This window comes from Cyprinus carpio, chromosome A1 (assembly GCF_018340385.1).
Source record: "Cyprinus carpio isolate SPL01 chromosome A1, ASM1834038v1, whole genome shotgun sequence".
Taxonomy (NCBI): Eukaryota; Metazoa; Chordata; class Actinopteri; order Cypriniformes; family Cyprinidae; genus Cyprinus; species Cyprinus carpio.
Window position 1 is genome coordinate 1,783,628 of NC_056572.1, and position 25,646 is coordinate 1,809,273.

General features: G+C 36.5%; 2 protein-coding genes across 10 annotated transcripts in view; one reads left to right on the top strand and one right to left on the bottom strand.

Moving 5' to 3' along the window:
- adgrl3.1 (adhesion G protein-coupled receptor L3.1) overlaps nt 1-11,017 on the bottom strand; it is a 98,786-nt gene extending 87,769 nt beyond the window's left edge. For all 6 annotated transcript variants that reach the window (XM_042714732.1, XM_042714659.1, XM_042714586.1 and 3 more), the window contains exon 1: nt 10,564-11,017. The gene's annotated coding sequence lies outside the window, so the exon portion shown is untranslated. The remainder of the gene's footprint in view (nt 1-10,563) is intronic.
- Nucleotides 11,018-11,714: 697 nt separating this feature from the next.
- Nucleotides 11,715-25,646, top strand: part of si:dkey-92j12.5 (multiple PDZ domain protein) — a 37,684-nt gene continuing 23,752 nt past the window's right edge. For 2 of the 4 annotated variants that reach the window (XR_006153527.1, XM_042714821.1), the window contains exons 1-14: nt 11,716-12,232; nt 13,588-13,640; nt 13,837-14,006; nt 17,636-17,836; nt 17,985-18,121; nt 18,228-18,390; nt 20,564-20,686; nt 20,784-20,975; nt 21,566-21,662; nt 21,746-21,834; nt 23,378-23,615; nt 23,786-23,848; nt 25,089-25,165; nt 25,455-25,601. Coding sequence is in view for 3 of the 4 variants with exons in the window: in XM_042714821.1 (XP_042570755.1) it covers nt 13,634-13,640; nt 13,837-14,006; nt 17,636-17,836; nt 17,985-18,121; nt 18,228-18,390; nt 20,564-20,686; nt 20,784-20,975; nt 21,566-21,662; nt 21,746-21,834; nt 23,378-23,615; nt 23,786-23,848; nt 25,089-25,165; nt 25,455-25,601 (1,704 nt within the window). In the remaining variant the exon portion in view is untranslated. The other 2 variants (XM_042714922.1, XM_042714895.1) reach the window with 2 other exon arrangements.

Below are 25,646 nucleotides of genomic sequence, written 5' to 3' on the forward strand. Positions count from 1 at the left end.
ATTTGGAAATCTGCAATTTGGAGGTTTACGATAATCCCAACAGAATGAACTCTACATATCTTGCCACAGAAAGACTAAACCTGAGCCAGACTTAAATAAATCAGGCTGAACTGTGTCAGCCGCAGGATATAAGTTAATGTTACTTGTCGTGTGTCCGTGTGTGCGTTCATGATATACGCTACAGCGGTGCATCCAGTTCCCTCAAGCGTTAAATTAAAGAGTCATATCCTGGAAACGGCATAAACGTGACACACATTGGTACGCGCGCACACGCACACACACGCATCCCTGACACGGCAGAACTAATGTGAGCGTCGGTCCTTTGGTAACCGGTCAGCTGTGTGTAACCGCGACGATAAGGCCAAGACACCTTGATTTCACCGCTTCATTATGTTTAAATGTATTGCAATGCAGTTCTTACATACAGTGACTTATAGACCTCTTCTATTAAGAAAATGTTTTTGAATTTCTGGGTTAAAATTAATTTTGAAATTTTTGGGGAAAGTCGTCAGGAAAAAAGCCTTATTAAAAAAAAAGAGATTCTTGAAAATAGTTATTATTATTATTATTATGTAATTTGGCATAAACTTTGTATTTTAAAATTCATATATACACATTTTGCTATTATTTCTTAGAAAATAAAACTACTTTTAGAGAACTTTTGTCCGAAAAATTAATGTCATGTGGTATGACAAACATGCTGAAAAGAAAAAAACAGGAAATGTTTTCATATCACATAGATATCATATTCAGAGTTCAAAGTTCAGGTTAAAATGACATGTGGTTATATTAGCATATGGCAATATTTCTATAATTAATGATGATTAAAAATTGTTAAGAAACAATCTTTTATGATATTTGTAAAAAAAAAAAAGTATACTTTTTAGCTTAAAAAATATTTTTTTTTATGACAACAATTATTAAAATATGTTTTAAATATTTAAAATATTAGTTTTTACTTGATGGTTATATCACATTTTATAGTTATAAAATTTACATTTTTGTTAAAAAAAAGGTATTAAAGCTTCTTAAAATTATACGAAATCAATATTATTACAAAAGATACATTTTTATGTTTAAGCTAGATTTTTAAAAGATTTTTCCATTTCTTTAACATGGACACTCCTATACAAAACACACCACAGAAGCCCCAGAAATACAGGTTTTGATGGCAGACCCTCAGTGGTGTACTTAACAAAAAAATCTCTTTGCTGAAATCTCAGTTCCCACAAGCAATATAACACTGTACTATAGATGTGAGCGATGACGATGAACTGTTAATGGAGGCCAAATACAACAGATCATAGGAGTGAACAGGGGCGCGCAAACACACACACACACACACACACACACACACAGACACTGGATGAGCATATTCCTCATTCACTGGTTTAATGGCTAATTAGGCAAAAAGCTGGACGAGGATGAATCTCTCAGTCCGGCAGATTCCTCTTTTCCATTTCTCTGTGGCTCAATAAAACAATGTAATGGACGCTCTCTCACTTTTTTTTCCCCTGTATGTAGAGAACTATGCAGGATGCTTTATCCATGTGGGGAATATTCCAGAAGAGCAGCAGTTATTTAAGATTCAAACACAAGGATAACAGATGGCTACCAGAAAAAGAGAGAAAAAAACACACATAGAGAGCACGAAAGAGAGATAGAGAGAGAGAGAAGGAATATGACAGACAGAGTTGGTACCTCCCAGTAAGCCGGTCTCTAAGGACAGCCAAATCCACTGCTTAGTGACGTTTAAATGAACAACAGCACTTTCTATACCACCCACTGTCACTCACCTCACCTCGCATCAATGCACAGGTTCACATGTGCTCTTTTTAAAGGGGGATGTGATTCTGTTCATGTTTCGAGTGCTCAAAATAGACATTTTGAAAAAGCAATTGATCTGAGCATTTGAGAGATGGTTTGAACTTTGACTGCATGAAAATGGTTTTAAAAGGGGCATGAAATCATCTTATTCTGAACATTTAATCCATGTGTGTTTGATATCACAATGCATGATAAAAGATCTGTCGCTATTTCCGTTACATTGTGACTTTTTAAGATAAATCTGAAGAATGATGTTTACATATTTACATTTATGCATTTAGCAGAAGCTTTTATCCAAAGCGACTTACAGTGCATTCAGGCTATATATTTTGTATGTGCATTCCCTGGGAAGTGAACCCACAATGCAATGCTCTACCACTGAGCCACAGGAACACAAAAAGCTGATAGCTGATCTGGAAATGAAAACGTAATGTTCACGCAGATTTTTTTCCATATCATGAAAATGAATAGGGAAAGGAGCTGTTGAGCTGCAAAAAAAGAATGATAAGGGACTCATTTCAGTGCTGCAGATCTCATTTGCATATTCAAATCTGGTGCATTATTGCATTTAACATCATTAACATCAAACCCAGCGCTATGTGTTTTGACTTGCCGTATTTGAATATACACAAACTCAAATGCGATTTCGCAGACTTTCTATAAATAAATTCTGAAGTTCCAGTCTGCTCCTCACACAAGCTACAGTATCATGTTATTTCAGAAGACTTGCGAGTTTATGAGTCATCTGGGCAGCAGGGAACAGCAGCAAGTTATTGTTATGGCAGAGATACATTGCAAACTGCGAGAGGGATAACAAGGATGATTAATTTTCACAGATAATTGATTTTTTTTTTACTTCTAAGAGCATCTCATGGGACTGGTCACACTGCTCCCCATTTACTTCCATTGTATGGAAAAGAGCATTTGTCCTAATATCTCCTTTTGTGTTCAAAGACAGAAAGAAAGAATTTAACTCAAAAAATACATAGGCCTAAATTTAAGATTTATGTATTTGAATTGCATATAAAATCATCCATTTAGATTACAATTACAAACTAATGAATTATGTGATGCATATTTGGCAGCCACAAGTAAGAAACAGGAAAGATTTCTGCACTCAAAAAAGGCATATTTTAAAAGACATATCTTTTTTTGCATTTGATTTTAGTTAAATAGACATATTTTCAAAATGCATTTATTCAAATTGCTTAGACTCACCATAAATGTAACTATGTTATAATAAAAATAAATGTAATTTATAATAATCATATATTCCGTTAAAAATTATGAACATGGTTAAAATATGGCTAGCTGAGGAACAAGCATTCAATTGGTTAAAAGGCATGAGATTAAAACAAACTGGGTTTGTTGATGATACATATATAAACATGGTTAATGTGTTTTTAAAACACCTTGACTTTATTAGTACAGTTAGAGAAATCTTACCGGTTTAATTTACAGTATGACACGCAAATATGCATCATGTTAAGGTAAGATAAGTGTGTTTATTAAAACTGTGCAATTAGAATTGTTGGAAATTTTTTATTTTTTTTTTATTTATGGATATTAAATGTAGGCCTATGTATTTTATGACGAAAGGAAAGAAAGGAAAAGAAATCCATGCCAGTTTGGATTGCATTGTGAGAGTAATGAGTAAATGATGATAGAGTTTTCCTTTTTGACTGCACTATTTCTTTAAATTGTTGCCAGGGTAAATCCCCACAGGGGGCAGATGCCTGCTGTAAATTGTTTAGTGGTGAATGAACAATAAATGTTTAGAAAAATAAAATAAAATAAAATATCCCACAGCAATCAAGACAACTTTGGACAAAAAGCACCCATTGCTAAGCTAAACACTTTGAGCTATTTTTCACTCTTGAAATAGCTCACATTGTCCAAAAGCTGAAAAAGGAAACAACTGGAGGTTGAAGTTTCCTGTGCTATTCATTACCGATCAAGAAAAAAAAATGCTGCCACTGACTTCAACAATGAACGGTGCCAGCACAGCCGGGAGCAATCGATTCAAGGAGCAATCAAACTTCAGGGTGATCAATCAATCACAGAACTGCTTTATCTCAGAGGCTGCTTTCCTCTCCCTGAACCTGTCACTACAGCAGACCTGAGGGCACATAAGTGTTAACGCTAGTGTCATGCTGAGCTACACTCGGAAGGAGACTTGCATGTGAACCAGTTGTAGAAAAGCTTGGTTCTTTTGATTCAAAACACATGTCAAGGTCATGGGTTTGATTCCCAGGGATGCACAACCTGATAAAACATGTACTAAATATTTAACTGTAATTGCATTAAAATCTATATAACCATCTCTGCTTTTTGCTGTAGTTCGTTGCCTGCAAAATGGCATAACTACGGTCTCTTAAACTGTGGGCAAGGGCATAATGCATGAGTCATTTCTTACAACGGTTTCACTGTGCAAAATGATAACGCATTAAAGGAAGCATGATGATAATGAGCAAATTTTACAAGCAAATTTACCATTCATGCAAATCTATGCCACAGCAATCTGACTTGCCACAGGTGTGCCTCTCTACTACATCTCTAGCCTAGTCTCAACCGACTCATGCTCATGTTACTCTATCAGATGCTTTTCAGCTTATTAAAGTCTAATAAGTCACTTATTAGTTTGAATGAGTGCTTGATGAAGTCACAGTAAGAGCAAACTGGTCAGTGTTTGTTAAATACAAACACAAATGGCCAATAATGCATGCGATGCAGACAAAACAGATAGTTTTTTATATTTCATTCGTAATATGGTGCTATACTGTATCTAAAAGCAAAAGTAAAGGTTGGCTTAAAGCACTTAATTAATAACATCTTCCCATTTTCTGTGACCTAATCTAAAGTGAGAACTATTTGTGGTTAATAAGTTGTTAACAAAGCATTATATAACTCTTTACATATGAGCTAATTAAACAATAATAATTGTGTTGATAATGCCAGTGGTAATGAATGAAGAACTCACTATTTGTATGAATATTTTAACTACAGCTTAAAACTGTGAATTAACTAGTGTATACTTATTAAAGAGATACCCATTTGTCTTTGTCGTGTTGTTTTGGGGTTTATGGGATTGTGTGTTATAGGAATTTGTCTTTGTCGTGTTGTTTTGGGGTTTATGGGATTGTGCGCTTGACATGCTCTGAACATGTAAGCATATGCGTATGTGAGAGACCTCACACACCTCACACACACACAGGGATGTGCAAAACAGCATATTTTCAAACCAAACCAGTCGGCGGATTGTCTGAATGAGTAGACGGTGTTAATAAATGCTGTATAATTAAGGTCCACCAGACTCTGATCAAACGCATTTCTTCAGCGTTCACACAGGAGGTGTTTTTGTGTTAAAATACAGTGCAACTGAATGGAAAAGAAATCAGGCATTTTTAAAAGTTTTTAAATTTGACACAGTGTCTTGAAAACAGACAGCGTGAAAAATATGAGGCAGTTCTTTTTAGTGAATCATGGCACCAGTGTAGTCTGACTCTTAAACAAATGAGTCTTAAGCAAATTATTTTTAGTGAATCAAAAAAAAAAAAAAAACGACAGCATAACTGTAGTCAGAAACAAATTACTCTAATGAGTTGGTTATTTGTTTTAGTGAATTAAACATATACAGCTTACAACTATTGCATTAGTTTTTTGTCTTGTTTTTACAGTATAATTATTTAAACATTCTTGAATCGAGATGCATTTACTTGAAAAGCAAAATGACTTCAGATATTAAGTAATTATTATGAAAAAATATCTTTAAAGTTTTGTTAAATTTTTTTGTTGAATATACTTTGCATTTTATTTAATTTTGATTTTAGTTAATGTATCTTGATTCAAATTTTTTTTAGATATTTATAGGGAAAACGAGAAAAAATGCTATGTAAGAAAATCATTTTTTGCTGTCTTACTGAGAAATCAGTACAGTTACTGACTGGCTGTTATTATTAAAATGTGTAGTTAAAGATGCACAATACAGTATTTTACAAATATAAATGAATTAATGTGTAGTTAAATATGCACAATACAGTATTTTACAAATATAAACATTCCATAGATGGGGGGCAGTATGCCTCAATAAAGTGAATTGGTCTACTCTAGAGAAACTCATGCTCCGCCCCTACCTTCACAACAACCCTAGAGCCATCCTAAAGGACGTTTTGCCTCCAGAGGAACGTTGGGTGATGTCAAGTGATTTTGAAACATGACATCTTCAGCTACTCCCTTCACCTTTACAGTGATATGGTTCATATTACATTTTGAATTGTATATCATTATTTGAATTAAATTAATTTGACAGACAGCATTCTGTCAACATCATTGGTCAACATCAGACAGATGTTGCAAGCTACACCAACCAAACGTAAACCAGACAACTCTCATTTGTGAGACACACGCAATGACTCTTATTCACACGCTTTCAAAAATGACCGCTCTGAAATATAGTGAGTGAATTCTCTCTCTCTCTCTCCTCTCCTCCTCTCTCTCTCTTCTCTCTCTCTCTCTCTCTCCGGGTTCATTATCATCGAAGACATTTCAAGCTTCTTAGGTAATGTTACATTTTAGCATCAGCTTGGTAGAGACGGGCTTTGGTAGATCACAGGTGAAAACCGGATCAGTCAGATCCTGTGGGTAGTTATAGCTAGCTAATTATCAAACGCAGCTACGGTTAGCCATCGCTAACATTAGCACGTTTATCGAACAGCCTTCGATACAATTGTTATAACTTTAAAAAAATACGCAAATATTAAAAGGTTCTAGCGAAATACTAAAGCTTACCAATCCAAAAGAAATGTTGCAAGTTCGGAGTCGAAGCTCATTTCTTTCAAGTCCATCATTTGTCTCCAGCGATGGAAAGCAGTGCCGATGTTTACTCTGTTTTGGCTCCTTTCTTATGTGATTTGATTTGTCCGAGCGCGGTTTTGCTTGACATTACGGGTTCAAGTACGCCCACAAGCCCGTGCGAGTTTATTCGTGTATTGCACGGTTGGCTGTGGGTATATTGCCCGCATACCGCCTCCCATGGCCGAAACTGGTAGCACCCTGTTTGTAATGCTAATGCTAATTAAGGTTGATAATCTCTGCAGCACTATAACTTGACATTTTTTTAATATCATTAAATGCGTGTTGATGCGTGTAGGTCATTTTTTGGATATTTTTACCTCAATTTTTACACATGGCACCTTTAATATGCCAGTTATTAGACTGTATTTATATGCTGATTTTAAAAAGACCTTTAAAATCCATTAAAGGTTTTTTTATTGATTATTTCTTATTTTTGGGTTGTTGTTGTTGTTGTTTTTTTTTTTTTTTTTTATATTTTTTATTTCTTGCAAGCAAAAGAAGGGTGGTTGGTACCATTAAGAAAATAATGAAACCAAAACCAGAATATTTAAATTAGATTTCCAACAACCTTTTACTCAACTAGTTAATTTTTTAACCACTCTTTAAAATACTGAAAATACTAAAAATAATAATAATGATGATGATAATACAAATGAATAAAAAAAAAACTTAAAAACAATATTAAAAGTTAAATTTAAATAATGCCTAGTTGCTAGTCAACCATTCTGCCCTTTCCTAACACACATACTTGTGACACTACACCGCAATAATTCTCTCATCACTTAACCCACTAAAAACCTTGCAAATGGATGAAAATAAAAGCATGAACACACTTGCGCACATGGGATCATTGCTCTCAATTTCCTGTTGGGACTGAAATAATCAAAGTCCTTCAGAAGACCATTCCAAATCCCATCGTCATTGTTTGGTGACCTCCTTATTCAGTCAGACTCTAACACACACACACACACACACACATCCTACTTTAAAGCATGGCCTGTACACACACAGCGGCTCTCGGTTCTTTCCCTGAGTGTGTATAAAAATGGATGAATTTGTAAGTGAAAGGGAGAGAAAGAGATCGAGATGAGGAAGCTGTATTATTCATGCGAATCACTATTTCTAGTTTGAAGGACATTCAAAGAATGAGAAGAGGAGCACTCGCTAGAACACATGCACTCAGTGTGCTTTGAGCAGCTGCTATACATGTGATGAACTGCATTTCATTTGTTTATATTCCAGCGGTTGTGACCACACACATGGGCTTTCTTTCACAGATCTATGACAGCCACGAAACACAGTTTGCATACTCGTGCAATCAAACACATAATCCAAAGCGAGAAGCGTCCTGCATGCTGTGCTTGTCGCTCTTTGATGATGAAAGCATCTGTCGGAGCATGTGTCCCACCGGCCTCAGTTTGATAATGAGCGAGTGCTGCAAATTACACTTTGACCCATGCTGTGACATTCAAAACTTATACCAACAAACATAAACCCATCAACTATTTTATGTTTTCATAATGTTATGCAAACTTTATTTCCGATATGTCCACTTTTTAAAGAGATTCTTTCATCATTTACTCACTCTCATGTTACTGCAACCCTGTAGACCTTCTTTCATCTGAGGAACACAAATAAGATATTTTAAAGAATTAAACAATTTTGGTTTCCATTGACTTCCACTGTAAAATATCTTCATGTTTTATGTTCCACTGAAGAAAGAAAGTAATTTGGAATGACATGAAGGTGAGTAAATGACTACAGAATGTTAATTTTGGAGTGAACTACCCCTTTAAGGATGTCCTTGGTTATATGAATGTTATGAAAACATAAAAAAAAAAATGTTATGCACACACCATTTACACATCATGTAAAGCAATAGCATGAATCTGTTTTAACCGACCAGGGCTGGACGGGTGGCGTTCAAGAAATCCATTTGAAAACAATCATTATTTTTGCAATTTCATTTGGTGATGTTAGTGGTGCAGAAATTATACACTTCAGCTTGAAGACACTAAGAGTGGAAATACAAAACACCCCCATCAAGGCAAACAGAGCAAACCAAAAAACCCAATCTGAAAAACACAGCTCCACCCAGTGTGTGAACTCCACGAAACTCAGCACACCACCCACTGACAAAACAAGAGAACAGAGGGAACATCTTGACAGAAAACAGAATCTAAAACTCTCCCATCTATACAAAGAAATCACTAGTGCCTAAACATAGCTGTGCAAACTATACAAGTTTCATAAATTAACACTATGATGATCTTTCACTTGCACTGGCGTCAGCTAAAGTGTTTTAAATTGACCTGTTCTCTTGCATTAAATGTCATTCACTAAAGTCAACCAAGCAAGTAGGAAGTGAATTGCAAGTGGCATCACATAATTCAGCAAAATGCAGCAAAATCGAATCTCAAAGTGTTCTTCTAAACAATGCAAATTCTGTCATCGTTTACTCACTGTCGTGTTGTTCCAGAACTGTTTAACTTTCTTTCTTCAGAGGAACACAAAAGGAGATGTTGTGCACAATATAAGGGACTGACAGCTTCAGTCACCGTTCGCTTTCAGTGCATGTTTTTTTTTCCATAATATGAAAGCAAACCGACGCTGTCATCCTGCCTAACATCTCCTTTGGTGTTTCACCAAAGAAAGAACATCATATGACACGAGGGTGAGTAAATGATGACAGAAGTTTCTTTTTTTGGGCTGAACTCCCTTAATGCATCCCTTTTTGCTAGATTTGGAATGGACACGTTTTTCAAGCGAGCAGCTTTTACTTCTGTTTCCTTACAGCTAATCCTTTGAAGGAACAATAGAAGAGCTAATAATAATTCTAAGTTTAAGATATAAGTTTGACCGGGGACCAAGCCTGGAATCAAACCTCTTATTTATAATATTACACTAAACAGAAAGCAGAATATGCACAATCCTCCCACGAAAGCAGGTCTGATATTTTGGTGTTTTTTTTTTTTTTTTTCCAAAGGCCCTGGGTGAACGTGCTTGTCCATTCTTCCTGTCGCTGTCTTTTTTTATTCTAAGCCAGATATGCATGATGAATGTGCAGCAACCAGTGGAACACAGGGACTGTTCTCTTCCTTCCAAAATGGGTCACCCACACGAAGTAAACAATCACTTAACATCTAGTGAGCTGACTCTATTAAATAATCTCTGTTGACATATGACAAACAGTCCGGTATGATTAGTTATATGGCATGTATGATGATCCAGCATGTACTGCAGGGTGACATGAATAGCAGATGTGTCTTTATTAGGCTACTCAATGAATCAAGGTCATATGATCTCTGTACAGATCTGACGGTGTTTAGTTGCATGAATCGCTGTTGATGCAGCCAAGGCTGTTTATTTTGCTCTCTTTCTTCTAGATTCTCTCATACCAACGCATCTCCTGTTTATACACAAACACACATACATGCATTCACACACAGGGAGAGACAGTGCGTAATTGGCATTAAGTCGAACGAGGCGTTGACAGTATTTTTATGTAAAGGGTGAAGGGATGCTGTGAATATACTGTAATAGGCCATCGATGTTTGCGACAAGCTGCCTCCATTCTGTCTGTAATAAACAAATTAAAGCTATCGTTTCCTTACGTCAAGAGCTGAAGGTAAGAGACTTGTGCACTCAAACACACGCGCGCGCGCACCGACGCCCATTAAAACACCACGCACGACACACGGCAAAAAGCATCCTGTGTCCAAAGCCCCTCACACACACACACGCACACACACACACAGAATTCAGCTACAGGATATGAGAGTTTGAGGAGTGTAAACTACAGCAGCTCTCCGCCACTGCCAATCAAACGTCGATCGGTTATTGATTTATTGGTCCTTACTAAATTTAAGAGCAATGACTCACCGCATCTTATAAAGCACTGGAATAATAGTCAGCTCCGGATGTGTTCAACAGCATCGGGCTGTGTGAGATCTCAGAATGCTCCTTAATTCCCGTGACAGCGTGTCCGTGTCTGAATAAAACACGCCGATGATGGTTTGAGCCTCCGTTCCCAGATGCGCCTTTATGAGGCTCGGAGCCTCCTGAAGAACCACGACGAGGAACAGGATATTCGAGTATCCTTCGACCCCAAACCCAATGGATCTATGGTGGACACGGGGGATCAGAGCCCCGTGTTGTATCCCGATCAGTGTTTTGCTGAAATAAGAGGAAGATGCGCAGAGTGGGTCCAGCGATGGCATCAGCGCCAGTCCATCGCTAGATCGTCCATGCGACCCGACAGCTGGGGAACGAGCGCCGAGAGAAAATGACAAGCCAATTTGGAAGCAAAGTGATGCTTGATTCAAGGATGGAGGGTGGGAGGGAAAGAGAAAGAAAGGGAGGATAAGAGAGGGGTGATGACGGGAGGACTTGAGCACGCTCTGGCGGCCGAGAGCGCGCACAGCAGTGAGGGTCGACCTTCCCTTCACCTGCGGGGTCATTCATAGAAATGGGTGCAGTGTGTGCCTTTTCTGTTTTGAAATGTGTTTTCTTTACATTTATTTAAGCTTCTAAAAGCTTAAAACCGCGTGTTTGCGTTATAAACTGTAGGCTAAATAAATTTTACAAATTGTAATAAAGTTGGCATACAGCGAAGTAAACGTAACAGGGTTGACATTTAGCCAATACTTGTACCCAGGACACTGCAACGTGTTTAAAAGAAAAAATAGATATAATAATGTGAGCTCTACATGCATGTTCAGGTTTTAATGATCAGTTTAAATTTACAAAATCATGGTAACAGGGTTGAGATTTAAGCATTTTAAGATTGCTCACGGACTGTGTATTGTGTAGCAAAACATAAGATAAAGTAATTTTTAAAAAAAAGTCAAAGAGAATGATTTGTTCATCAAGAAACTGCATTCTGAAAGGATGATGATTATTTTATTAAAGGATTTTTTCATGATATTTTTGTTTGGGAATTTATTGGCATCATTCTAGCTATGATAGTAACAGTTCTGATGCTTATCTTTTAAATAAAATTATGTTATAAAACACTAAACAGCTTTATTTTGGACACACAAGTCTTAATCATCTACTTACTAATACTTTCTAATCATGTCCAATTGAATTTCCCACGGACTCCAATCAAAGTATCTCAAAGATGATCCAGAGAAATGGGATGCAGTTTTTCATGGAATCCATCTGTTGTAATAAGGACACATAAGGGTAATAAAGCATAATAGAAAATATCACATTGGCAAATTATAATTTGTGGACATACTCTAATTAATATGTCTCTCATGAGCAGCAGTAATAATTGCTGATGTCTCTGTTATCATTAATTGAGGGGGGAGGCCTGAACATCCATTTACATTACACTCACGAGCATCAAAGGCGCATCGCGGACATGCGCGGTGAGTGACAGCCAGTTATCACTCTCACGCAAACCCTGGGGTTTCTGAATAATGCGCGCTGTCTCTAATGCGACTTACGACGTTTGAAAATGTTTAAAATCGAGCCCTGGCTGTTTTTCATCATCCGATGAGACGAGACGATCCGCGAGCGGCGGAGGAAACCTGTTGATCTGAAGGTAAATGTGAGTGAGGAGATCAGCATTCATTGATCCTTACGTAACGAATGGAGACTGGCATCGCAGCTGTCAGTAACACCTGAAGCATAGCATGCTGATTTTATTCACCTATCGGATTTATTTTAGTAAACTGTTTTTGTTGTGCTTACAGACAGACCTCATATGCTCTATTCATAACTTGTTTAGAAATCGCAATTAGCCCATGCATCACGAGCTCCATTTGTTAGATTACAGCCTAGGCTATGATGGACAACACATATTTAATAACCTAATGTTGTCATCTAGGCTATTTTTAGGTTTAAGTAGCAATGCGTCTCTCAACTGTCTTAACGACGTTTTAAACAAAACACCGAATTTTTTTTTTTTTTTTTTTTTTTTTTTTTTTTTTGATATATTATTGTGAGTTGTAAATCTATAATAACTTGATAAATAATGACAGTACCGTTTTTCTATGAAGCATCCGATGCATCTGTTGCTATGGCTACTTCTTCCAGCACACTCTAACTTGTAAAGTAACTTTTGTGGTTACTGAAACGTAAACCTTTTTACCTTCTTTTGGGCTCTTATATATGAGGGGCCGTATAGGCCAGAATTATTAACGTAACCTATACCCCACAATTCGCACCCTGATATTTTTAATATTGAAACCTGAAAATAATAAACAACTTGGACACTTGACAATTTATGCACTCCAAATATGATTCCAAGATCATATTTTAAATCTTGCGACCCACTTGGTGTTGTGCTGGGGCCCCATGGTTCAGAACCTATTTACATATTTATTTTTCATATTTACACATCTATCAGCTTGGCCCGCTTAAAATAACCCCCCTGCTTTGTTTTCCCTTGGTTACTATTGTTGTCCGCATCACCGCCCACCGCCAGGCGCTTACAGCACTATCAGGTAAGGCTGTAAGGACATCTGTCCCGGGTAATTACCGTCGTTCACAGTTTAAGTCCGTTTACAGCTACTAAACCTGACCGGTAAGCGCATTACCGGAGCAGCGCAGCGCAAACACGAGCGCTCGCGCAGTCCGTAGAGGAGCCAGATTACATCAGCATGAATAACCGATTACAGCAGGCGTTATCAGAGCGATCGGTGAGATGTGACGTGAACCGTCAGTGCAATTCATAAAGCCTGTCATCGGTCACAGAGGCGTAACTCTCACTAGATGCCAAACGTCACCGTCGCTGTCACAGGTAAGGACTGTCAGGTGTGCATGCCAGTAAGTGATTAAGATGTAAGTCCCTCTTGAGTATGATGAGAAAGGGACAAATCTTTTTGTAGTTTTGTATCTAGAATATGTTCAAGAGTTTGATTGCCATTATGTCTGATGGTCCTTGCATTGTTGCAGATGTCAGAAAGGGAGTGCTGGTAATTCAGTACCCAAAGAGTTGAAAATGATGGGTACGTATGAAGTCTTCACACAATATTATTTTAGCCGTCACGCGTGTCTGAATCTGTCTTTCACAATTTATGATGAGGCGTTAATGTGCATGTGACATGCAGCTTGTTGTACACACTCACGCTCATGTGGGATATGAGCTGATGTCACTGCATGTGCCCATGTTATTAATATATTTATGAGTATGTGTGTTTATAGACACACAGCGTGCTTTGCTGGCCGTGGAGCGGCTGCAGGAGAGGCTGAAGAAGAAAGGAGAACTGCCTGCTGAGGAAAAACTCAGTCTGCTCAAGAGTGTCTTACAGAGTCCCCTGTTTCACCAGATACTCATTATGCAAGAGCCCGGACAACAGCCTCAGCAACAACAGGTCAGAGACTGATAACATCATCATTAAAGTGCATTACCAACAACAACAAAAAAAGGCACATACTGACACAAAAACACATTAAAACAAAAGTGTGCTTTTCCATTTTATAGTTTTTTATTTTTAATAAATGTATTCAATTAAAGTGTAAATACATTTCTCATGACTTTGTAAAATAAAATTAAAAATTTTTTTTTTAATCTAATTGGCTGATAGTACTTCCATATTTATGACATGACACAACTAGATTCATTATATGGCATATGTTTGTCATTACCATCATAACTGACCTTGTGAAGTGCATTGAACAATAAGATATTTATGCTGATATCCAACTCCACAACTATTGAAATGGAAATTTACATGCAGGTATATTTTTATAAAGCATTTATACACCCAGGGAGCATCATTTCAGATATTCCCTGATGCGAACGGTGCTTTGATTCACCTCTTCTTCCCTGACTACATCATCTCTGTTTCAGGGTCTATTATTAGATGAAATAAAACATGAGACAAACCTTTCTTAAAGGACTATTTTGGATTCAGTACAAGTCAAGTTGAACTGATAACTGTTGTGGCATAATATTGTCCCTCTTTTGCTTTAAAAAAGAAAAAGTCTAAGTTAAATGAAGGTGAATGGGGACAAAAAAAAAAACACTTTGTCAACTTTACAGTTTAGATAATAAACAGAAGAGACACATTATCAAAATGTATTTGAAATTTCGTGAGCTTAGAAGCTTTGTTGTACATTAACAACAGTATTGTGTGAAACACAACTAAATCTGAGGTCACTTCCGAGCTAAACAGCTTTATATTGATCACAGCATGCAATTTGGATGTTCCGAGTTGAACAAAATTGAATTAGTTGCAAAATCTACAAGGAGAAATGTTTCACATTTCACGTCAAAATTCAGAATTCAAAAATAGCACAGATTATTATTTAAATGACTGCCAGCAGAATTTCACTGTACAAAGGTAAGTGTAACCTGCACCCTTAACATATTATGTATATTAAGTGTTTTTATAAAGTTAAAAGCTTCACTTTTCTGCTTTTACGACCTCCAAAAATTGGCCCCATTCATTTCCATTATAAATGCTCCACTGTAACCCTGATTTTTGCTTAGCTTAACAAAACAAGGGATAAGTTGTCATTTTTTGTTGTGGTAATAAACTTGATGCCATAAATGCTGTCAACTGAGTCTAACTTGTATTGGATATTCCACTGAATATATTCCTGTAAAAATAGTTGCATACATTGAATTTCAAGTTGAGCTTGTATTTGACATTTGACTTTAACTGTGCTTAGTGTAATAACCACATTGACCCAGAGGACTACATTTGCAGAGCATAAAGAGGTCAGAGAAGCCCAGCAGATATGAGTGAGAGGCATGAGAGGTTATTCAAGGATACTAGGTGAAAGAGTCTCAAAGGTGGTCTGGGTTCACTGTATGTGAGTGTGTGTGTGTGTGTGTGTGTGTGTGTGTGTGTGTGTGTGTGTGTGTGTGTGTGTGTGTGTGTGTGTGTGTGTGTGTGTGTGTGTGTGTGTGTGTGTGTGTATCTGTGTGTTATGGTGCAGGGTAATGATGGGAAATGTTCTCTTGAAAATGGCCTGTGTTATCCCAAGCTTTCAAAGAGCAGCTCAGGTAATTTAGCCCCTCAGATATCATCATAAAAATAGACACGTGGATGTTACATTCAGATTTATTTGGTACAACCACAATTGATTGTGTTAGAATCTTCTAGCAGGCTGAAATGAGAGGAGCAGCTGGCGCCAGATGAGCGACTCCAGTAAACGAAGCACTAAACTGGCTGTTTGTCATGAAAAATCGCATGTTTATGGGTTTGCTAATATGCCATGAGATGTATCTACTTCAGCAAAACTATATATCAGATAATCCTCTTGCTGCTCATTGTGTATTGGTCAGGCCACTTGTCATGGATAATCATTAGCATGAGTTGTTTATATGAGTCATTCTTATCATTTCCTGTCTGCATTCTGTAATGTAATAGGCTGGTTTTCTCAGCCACGTGTTTGGGAACAAACATAATGACACTGTTACATATAAAGAAAAATAGTTGATTACATTGGTCATACTTCAAGCACTTATTTTTAATTACAGGTTTCAATGAGCAGAAATAAAAACAGAATTGCCTGCTGTTGTGGCATATGGTCAGCCATGATAGACCTTTTTTACTAGATTTCTAGATTCACTAGATTTTATCATCTTTTTCAAATAGTTTTTAGAATGTTTTTGGTTGCCAAACAATTCATTTATTCAATAATACATTCAGAAACGGTCTCACCTCAAGAGCTCAATGAAAGTAGCATATTCAATAAAAATATAATTTGTCTTCTGAAACAAAAATCAGCAGGATTTTTATTTTAATGCATTAAATTAGCTGAATAAATTTGGTTCCTTATTTATACTCATATTTATATGTATTCAGATGCGCATTCTAAATCAAATATAGATTTGTATATTTGAACACTATTTGTAAGGAGAGGTCTGATTGTGTTCCACATCAATGGTAAGTGTTTTGTGTAAATTGTGTGTGATGCATTTAGAGAGACGATTCTTTGAAAACAGCAGCGAGCACCAAACTGAGGTTGTATAAGCTACTTACCTGAGCTGACCGCTTAATCGGTGCTGAAATGAGAGAGAGGCAGGGGTCAGCAAGTCACACACACCTTTCTGTAATGGTGGGGACTCTCCATTGACTTAAGTTGTTTTTATAGTGAGCTAAGTATGTTTTTTCCCCTATCTGTAAACCTGAGCTTTGCAGAAACCTTTTTGCATTTTTATAATTTCATTAAGATAATTTAGTATGTTAAACCTGATTTCTACACACCGAATAGAAAGTGAGATACTCACAAAAAAAAAGCACACTGTTATTAGTTAGTTTTAGCAGTGGCCTTCGCTTGCACCCTACTAGATATCTGTGCATTGCACCATTAAACTTGAAACACTGAAATATAACCCCTTTTTTAAACTGAATATATACCCAAGCTTTTGACCAAGTTGGAATAAACGCTCGGTTGGCAGACTGACTGAATTATAAAAATGAGCTAATGTTTTACCCGACATACTTCAATCATTTAGCCTTTTATAGCAATGCTCACATTTACACTTGTTTTTATTTTAGGAGAGAACGTTATGTGAATAACCGAGCAGCTCTCCAGCATTGAAACGGATCTAAACACTGCACTTTCTTTCTCATGCTGCCTCTATCAATTGTTTGTCTGTGTATATATTGCCAGTATGTTGTTGCCTTGTATAAAAACACACTACTGTTCAAAAATGTGGGGTTGTTGTTTCTGAAAGTCTCTTCTGCTCACCAGGACTGCATTTATTCGATCAAAAATAAAGTAAATACAGTAATATTGTGATAAAATAACTGATTTGTATTCTAATGTATTGTAAAATATAATTTATTTCTGTGATCAAAGCTGCATTTTCAGCATCGTTACTCCAGTCTTCAGTGTCACATGATCCTTCAGAAATCAGTCTAATATGCTGATTTGCTGCTTAAGAAACATGTCTTCTTATAAATGCTGAAAATAGTTAATATTTTGGTGTTTTGTTTTTTTTCAACCCAGCTACCTACATTACTCTAGCTGTGTGTTTGTACAGGTTTCCTCCAGAATGCCTCCTTCTCAGTCACTGAGTGATGATGCAGATGTTGTGAGCACATCCCACCCCTCATGCACTCTGAGGTACAGAGACTCCTACCTCTCAGCCCAGCGGCGCAATGACCGATGTCGATCCTCCAATCATGTGACTTTTGGCCCTTGCGTCACCGAGGATATTTCTCTGCTGCAGTCCATGGCCCAGGTACCACCATAATTCAGGACCTTTAAACAAACTGAGATGCATGTCCTGTAACATTCTGATCATGCAAACTGTAATTTCAGAACTACATGTTGGTGTGCAAACCAGTTTGAATCCATTTTCTTATCTCATGTATTTACTGCTCTTTCAGGGTCGGTCTGTGCTTAGTTTTGACCTGGAGAAGGGTGGAAGTACTTTAGGCATCAGCATTGTTGTAATGGAGACTAAAGCCAGTGGAGGTCATGGTATCTTCATACAGAAGATCCAGCCAGACTCTGTAGCATACAGGTATAAACGGACAAGGATTCAAGTACAGCTTAGAAAAACTTAAAAGATTAGAAACGTGTTATTCTGGACAGGTGCATAAATTGATCTGAAACCATTCTTTACTTAGTGATGGACGTCTGCATGAGGGCGATCAGATTCTAGCAGTGAATGGCAAGCCTCTTGAATCCTCTGTAACACAAGAACAAGCTCTCCAGGTTCTTCAGGAAGCTGGGTCTGTGGTAACCTTAATTATAGCCAGGGAACCAGCCCCATCTTTCAACCCCCCACAGGTGAGCCACACTCTTACCAAAAATCTCCGGCATTTATCATGAATTCAGTGTAAGTCTCCTTAAAAGCATTTATTTTTTATATTCATTAGCTCTCTTAAAGTTCCCAAAATATACTTTTTTTAAGTTCTCACAATGACAACCTGTTGTATATTGACGCATTTTAGAAGAAGCTTAGCTTTTTGGTTTTTTTAGAAAAAAATTGACTTTTACATGTGCCCCCTGAAGTGTCTCCGAGCTCATATTTTGCCTCATATCTTATACTGTAATGTCTTATGCCTTATAGCTGCGCCACTTTACCATGCAGCTCAAATCTGATATTGATCCACAGTAATTTGATTACGTTACCACAAGTGCAGTACATCTAACATTTTAAATGTTATACATTAGCTTTTTATGTGAGGTTTTAGGTTTGGTGGTTGTTGTGAAAGCAGAGGATTTCCTGGTAATGGTGGCGATTAAATTGAGCCTTCTCCTATTAGCAAGACTATTATAATACACTACTGTTCAGAAGAATGGGGTTGGTCAGAAGAAGTCTCTCATGCTCACCAAGGCTGCATTTATTTGATCAAAAACAGTAATGTTATGAAATATATTTACAGCCATTACTCCTGCCTTCAGTGTTCAGTGTCTTTACCATCACTTTTGATCAATTTAATGCATTCTTAATGCTAAATAAAAGTATGAATTTCTTTAGAAAAACGTACTTACCCTAAAACATTTGAATAGTAGTGTTTAAATGGGTTTTTTTTTTTCAGTGGGGGGGGCGGGGAATAATTACTTATTACATTTTTTGGATAATATGGTGTTTACCTTTACTGATCCTTGTGCACTTTAGTTGTAACCTTTTTTTTATCTCAAATCACCATCAACTGTTATAATACTATATTGTGTATAAACACAATACAGGAAACATGATCATACTTTTTTTTGAAAAATGATAAACATTTAATTGTAAAAAAAAAAAAAAAGTGATATTGGTGAAATTAGTCAAATTGATCATAAAAAAATTGCAAAGTAACAGCTGTTTGAAAGTAAAAATTTTTTTTTGAAAAGTAACGACATTTATAATGTTACAAAACATTTCTATTTCAAATAATTTGAACTTTCTTTTCATCAAAGATTCCTAAAAAAAAAAAATTAAAAACAAATATATATACAGTACAGGTCAAAAGTTTGGAAACATTACTATTTTTAATGTTTTTGAAAGAAGTTTCTTCTGCTCATCAAGCCTGCATTTATTTGATCAAAAATACAGAAAAAACAGTAATATTGTGAAATATTATTACAACTTAAAATAATAGTTTTCTATTTGAATATACTTTAAAAAAAAAAATATTCCTGTGATGCAAAGCTGAATTTTCAGCATCATTACTCCAGCCTTCAGTGTCACATGTAACATCCAGTCTATCACATGATCATTTAGAAATCATTCTAATATTCTGATTCATTATGAGTGTTGGAAACAGTTCTGCTGTCTAATATATTTGATGGATAAAAGGTTAAAAAGAACTGCATTTATTCAAAAAAAAAAAAAAATTCTAATAATATATTTTCTTTACTATCACTTTTTATCAATTTAACACATCCTTGCTGAATAAAAGTATTGATTTTATTTAAAAAAAAAAAGAAAAAAAATTACTGACCCCAAATTACTGACCAGTAGTGTATATTGTTATTACAAAATATTTATATTTTAAAAAACATAGCTTCTTTTTTTTTTTTTTTTTTTTTTTTTTTTTTTTACTTTTTATTCATCAAAGTATCCTAAAAAAGTGTCACATGTTCTGAAAAAATATTAAGCAGCAGAACTGTTTCCAACTTTGATAATGAATCATCATATTAAAAATGATTTCTAAAGGATCATGTGATAATGATCCTAAAAATTCAGCTTTGCATCACAGAAATAAATGATAATTTAAAGTATAATAAATTTAAAAACAATTATTTTAAATTGTAATAATATATCACAATATTAATTTTTTTTCTGTATTTTTGATCAAATAAATGCAGGCTTGATGAGCAGAAGAGACTTCTTTCAAAAACATTAAAAATAGTAATGTTTCCAAACTTTTGGTCTGTACTGTATATATATATATATATATAAATTCACTGTAGTAAGTGTGACAACTAGCCCCAGTCTCTCTTGCATTGTAATTGTAATTTGATTTAACAGCCTCGACAAATTCATCATATTGAGCTGCAGAATGACGGATCGGGTCTGGGCTTCGGAATCGTTGGAGGGAGGAGTACTGGCACCATGGTAAAAACCATCCTACCTGATGGTGTAGCTGGAAGGGTATGAGAGAATCATCATCATTATTATGCTTTTGAAGTGTACATGTACAAACTGATTCAAATTAAGAAGAGTGGCAAATGCCTTGACGTGCACACAGGACGGGAGATTGCGCAGTGGCGATCTTCTCCTCAGAATCGGTGATGTGGACGTGTCCACCATGGGCAGTGAGGAAGTGGCACGTGAGCTCCGTCTTGCTGGTTCCCGTGTGAGACTTATCATTGCCAGGGAAACCACTGATGGTGACCTCTCACCTTCCATCGCCCGGCAACAGGACACTCAGAAGAAACAGGTGCGAAATGCTTCTGATCCTAAATGTGTGTGTGTGTGTGTGTGTGTGTGTGTGTGTGTGTGTGTGTGTGTGTGTGTGTGTGTGTGTGTGTGTGGGTTCATATTAGGTGTGGGCGATATAGAAAAAAAAATGATATCTTGATATTTTTAGGGATTTTTTTTTCCATAATGATAATTTTACAATATTTTTCTGAGTGTGTTTTTTAGTGCTGGCACTTTGGCTGGTTTAGGCCTGTCATGGATAAATAAATATGACACCAAAATAGTAGGTGACAGCAATTCCTTTTCTTAATGAGTGATTCACTGAATCATTCATTCAAATGATTTGTTCAAAACATCTGATTCATTTGGACATACAGTAAAGCAAGTGACCACGTCTTTATGAATGGATCATTGAATCACTGACTCAAATGATTCATTCAAAACAGATTCATTCAGGAACAAAGCACCGCAGTGTTGCTCAGAGCACTTTCTAAGTCCTATATCTTGATTATGTATTATAATCATAAATGCCACTGTATTATGTCTTCGAAGATACAAAAAATAAAAATTTGATGAGCCAATAATAAACAAAGCATTATCGTTCTGCAGGGTTTAGCAGAGAAAAAGGAAAAAGAGTTTGGTGTCAGATTCAGTAACAACAAAAACGGTTTCAGCATCTCCAGATCTCTGGATAACCTGGACAAAGGTATGATTTCTTGCTGTTTTCTGTCAGATTATTTTCCCATTCAGTCTAAGACGTGTTGATTTAATGAATATTGGATGTTTTAGAGTCCAGTGGGTTTGAAATAAAGAGCATCCTGAAAGGAAATGCAGTGAATCAGGATGGACAAATTCACACCAGAGATCACATCATTGCTGTGAGTCCAAATCACAGACCTTTATTTTGTATTTATCTTTCAATCTGTTTACCCTCCTTGTGTGTGCATGTAACGTTAAACAGTAGCTTTTACGCAATTTATTGCTTCTTTATTCATTTTTCAGTGCTTTCAGACTAAATGATGTTATAGCAGTTATTAATCCTGTTGTGTGTGTGTGTGTGTGTGTGTGTGTGTACGTGCGTGTGTGTGTGTGTGTGTGTGTGTGTGTGTGTGCGTGGGAAGCCTATTTACATTGTAGCATTTGTTTTAGTAGTGCTATGTATGATTAGTTACATTGTTGCTTGTTTTGTGTTTGCATTTGTGTAAATGTGTCATCAGTCCAACCCTCATGTTCTGTTTGGGGTCGCAGAGACCCCAGGCTCGAAAAACCTCTAGCAGGTTAATACTTCATGACTTTTCTAATGAGAGCTTATTTTAAAGAGATTTTCAACTTGCTTCATAACACACTTCAAACGTCCTCGATGGAAAGTTTCTCATTAATTGTGTTTGGAGTTTTAGAGACCTCAGATATGAAACATTAAATAATGCAATGACTTTTCACATGATGAGATTCTGGTGTACACACTGGGGAAATACACTTCTGTTAGATGTTTAGTGTCATTTGTTTTACTTTATTTGTTGCTGAGGTCAAAATGACCACAAACAATACAGTGTATACTAGGAACATTTTTTTGAAAAATGCATGCTTGCTTTGTGGTAAAACAGCGGGATAACATGTCTAGGGATGGGCAAAAAATGTTGTGAAGCATCAATATAGTCAGTATTGATGTTGTAGCAAGAGTTATTTAGCATGAAAATCAATGCGTAACATAAGCTTTGAAGTGAAAAAAATAACATATGGTTGTTAAACTTTGGAACTATTCATCTTAACACACAGAAATCCTGAAAGACACAAGCACAGACATCATCTGGTGCTATTTCACACTAAATAAAGATGAAGCTTAATGTGACACTATAATAGTTATAATGTTATATCATAATGAGTTTTTAGTGAAAAAACAGTTATGATCATGTTCTATAATTGTTATTAATGATATACTAACACTGAAGTCTGATCATTAGTAGTTTAGACTCATTAAATGATCAAAGATGGCTTTCAAATATAATGTTAAATGGCTGTAATTACCATTTTACCGCAAATATTTTCCATTTAATGTACTGTGTCTGCATTATTGGCTCTTATAGAACGTGATATTGGATTGAACAGAAAATAAGTGGCATTGCTCGTCTTTAAAGATACAGTAATATCTGACTTCTGGGTTTTGATTGGGTCAGAGGTGCTTATTAAAAGATAGGAAATTATGAGCTTAAAGCTGAAGAACATGAGGGTTGAGGCAGCAATGACTTGTATGCAATAACTGTGAATAATAAAGTTACCTCTGAGTGACAAATGACAGGTTTCACACTTCTTCGCTTTGAATAACACATGAGAACCTTCACATTCCACAACAGCTGTTTGGAAAAAATAAATAAAAGACAATCGTTCAAATATCTGAACATGAATTATATGAATATATTTTAGAAACAGAAAGCAGAGGAGATTCTGCACACGACTGGCCAACAAGTGGAGATGTCTCTTCAGAGAAAGAGCTCAACATCTGGAACACAGACGACGTCCACAATCTCTCAGAGAGCCTCAAGCCCTCCGGGGCTCCTTCCCCCTCCGCTGCCGCCATGTCTGCCAGAGCCAAAGCCAGTCCTGCCCCCAGGGAAAGTTTTCTACACTGAACGCCGGGACCTCAACTTCAACAGAGAGTGCAGTTAGTGAAACTCTTGTCCCTTTGGTTTATTTACACTCATTCACACTGTGTTTGATTCATGAGCTCTGTTTCACTTTGGCCCCTTCTCTGCGTGAAGTCTTAGTAACTCTTTGACCCTACTTTGATTCTAATAACAGCTTCTGTTTCTGTTTGTTCTTCTGTGACCTCAGTTGAGTCAACGCGAAGCTGTTCTGTAGAGTCCAACATGGAGAGCAGAAACAACATCGTTTCGTGTAAGAACAGAAAACATTGTGTTCTAGTATATTTACAGTTCAATGTGTATAGACTAATTGATTATCACAGCCACTCATTTTGAATGTTCCTCAGGTTTGTTAGTGTACGAGTAAAACATCTATTTAAGTTTCGCTTGAATAGAATTTTAATTTATCAGAAATTAATCATTCTATCACTTGCTCACCAACGGATGCTCTGCAGTGGATGGGTGCCGTCAGAATGAGCGACAAAACAGCTGATAAAAACATCACAATAATCTACACCACTCCAGTCCATCAGTTAAGTAAAAATCTTAAGTTTATAATAAATAAATCCATCGTTTAACAGCTAATATATGAGTCCTCTATCCATAATATTGTTTTCTCCCGTGAAAAAGTTGTCTGGTCTGAATCAGGAGAGAAATATGCACAGAACAAGCACCGTTTACAGGCTAAAACAGTCAAATATAGGTCTATTTTGATGTGGAGGACAACAGGAGATGGATTTTTCTCTAGAGTAAGCGTTATTATGGGCAAGTATTTTGGCCAAAAGCGATGGTTTAAAGTTACAAACACGCAGCTTTTGGCTTCACAAGATTGGAATTAATTGATGGACTGGAGAGGTGTGGATTATTGATGTTTTAATCAGCTGTTTGGACTCTCAGTCTGACGGCACCCATTCACTGCAGAGCATCCACCAAGTGACGCAATGCTAAATCTGTTCCAATGGAGAAACAAACACATTTACATTTTGGATGCTCTGAGGGTGAGCAAATTTTCCTTTTTGGGTCAACTATTACTTTAACTTGTGTTTAATATAGTCTTTTACCTTGAATAGTTTTTGTACATTTCAAAAGCTGTCTAATCAGCTTCAGTAACAGATAAATGCTTTGATGCAAAATACTGTGTTCATTTGACATCAAGATATGACAAGCATTTTATTCTTTTAAAAGTTTATCCTTTTAAAAGGTAATAATAAAATAATATTTATTTTCCTATCCTAACTGTACTCCATTATATTGTTAACATTTTTGTATTTACATTTGCAGTTTCTTTCCCGCTGTCCAGTCATTGGTAATCAACATACTGTCCATAGACATTGAGCTGTAAATAATTTCTTTAGTTTGCTTGATGATTTCTAACATAGATATTTAAATCCTGACTCTATTGTGATGAAAACATACGTTGTGTTTTGTAGTCGATTCTCCTCAGTCATGTTGTCATTTATTTATGAGCTGTGTGACATGAAATTTTGTTTTAGTTTGCAAACTGTCTGATGAAGAGGAAATATTGAAGGAGAAGTGGCAAAGCAAACTGGGTCCTCAATATGAAGTCATGGTGCGTCTCATCTGATTCTGTGTGTGTGTGTGTGTGTGTGTGTGTGTGTGTGTGTGTGTGTGTGTGTGTGTGTGTGTGTGTGTGTGTGTGTGTGTGTGAGAGAGCATATGTTTACATTCAGTATGTGTCTCTTTATATGCCTGTTTTTGATGTATGCACATGTCTACTGTATATTTGTATTTCAATATATTTATATGCAAATGCATTTATATTTACTGTGTGTGTGTGTGTGTGTGTGTGTGTGTGTGTGTGTGTGTGTGTGTGTGTGTGTGTGTGTGTGTGTGCACAGGTGGCCCAGGTACAGAAATGGGCTGAGAGCAGTGGTCTTGGTGTGAGTTTGGAGGCTAAGGAAGGTCATCACTATATCTGCTCTATACTGCCAGAGGGTCCGATCGGACAGACGGGAATCATTCATCCTGGAGACGAACTGCTAGAGGTTCACTTCATATTATAATTAAAAAATAGTGTCCACATAGTCATA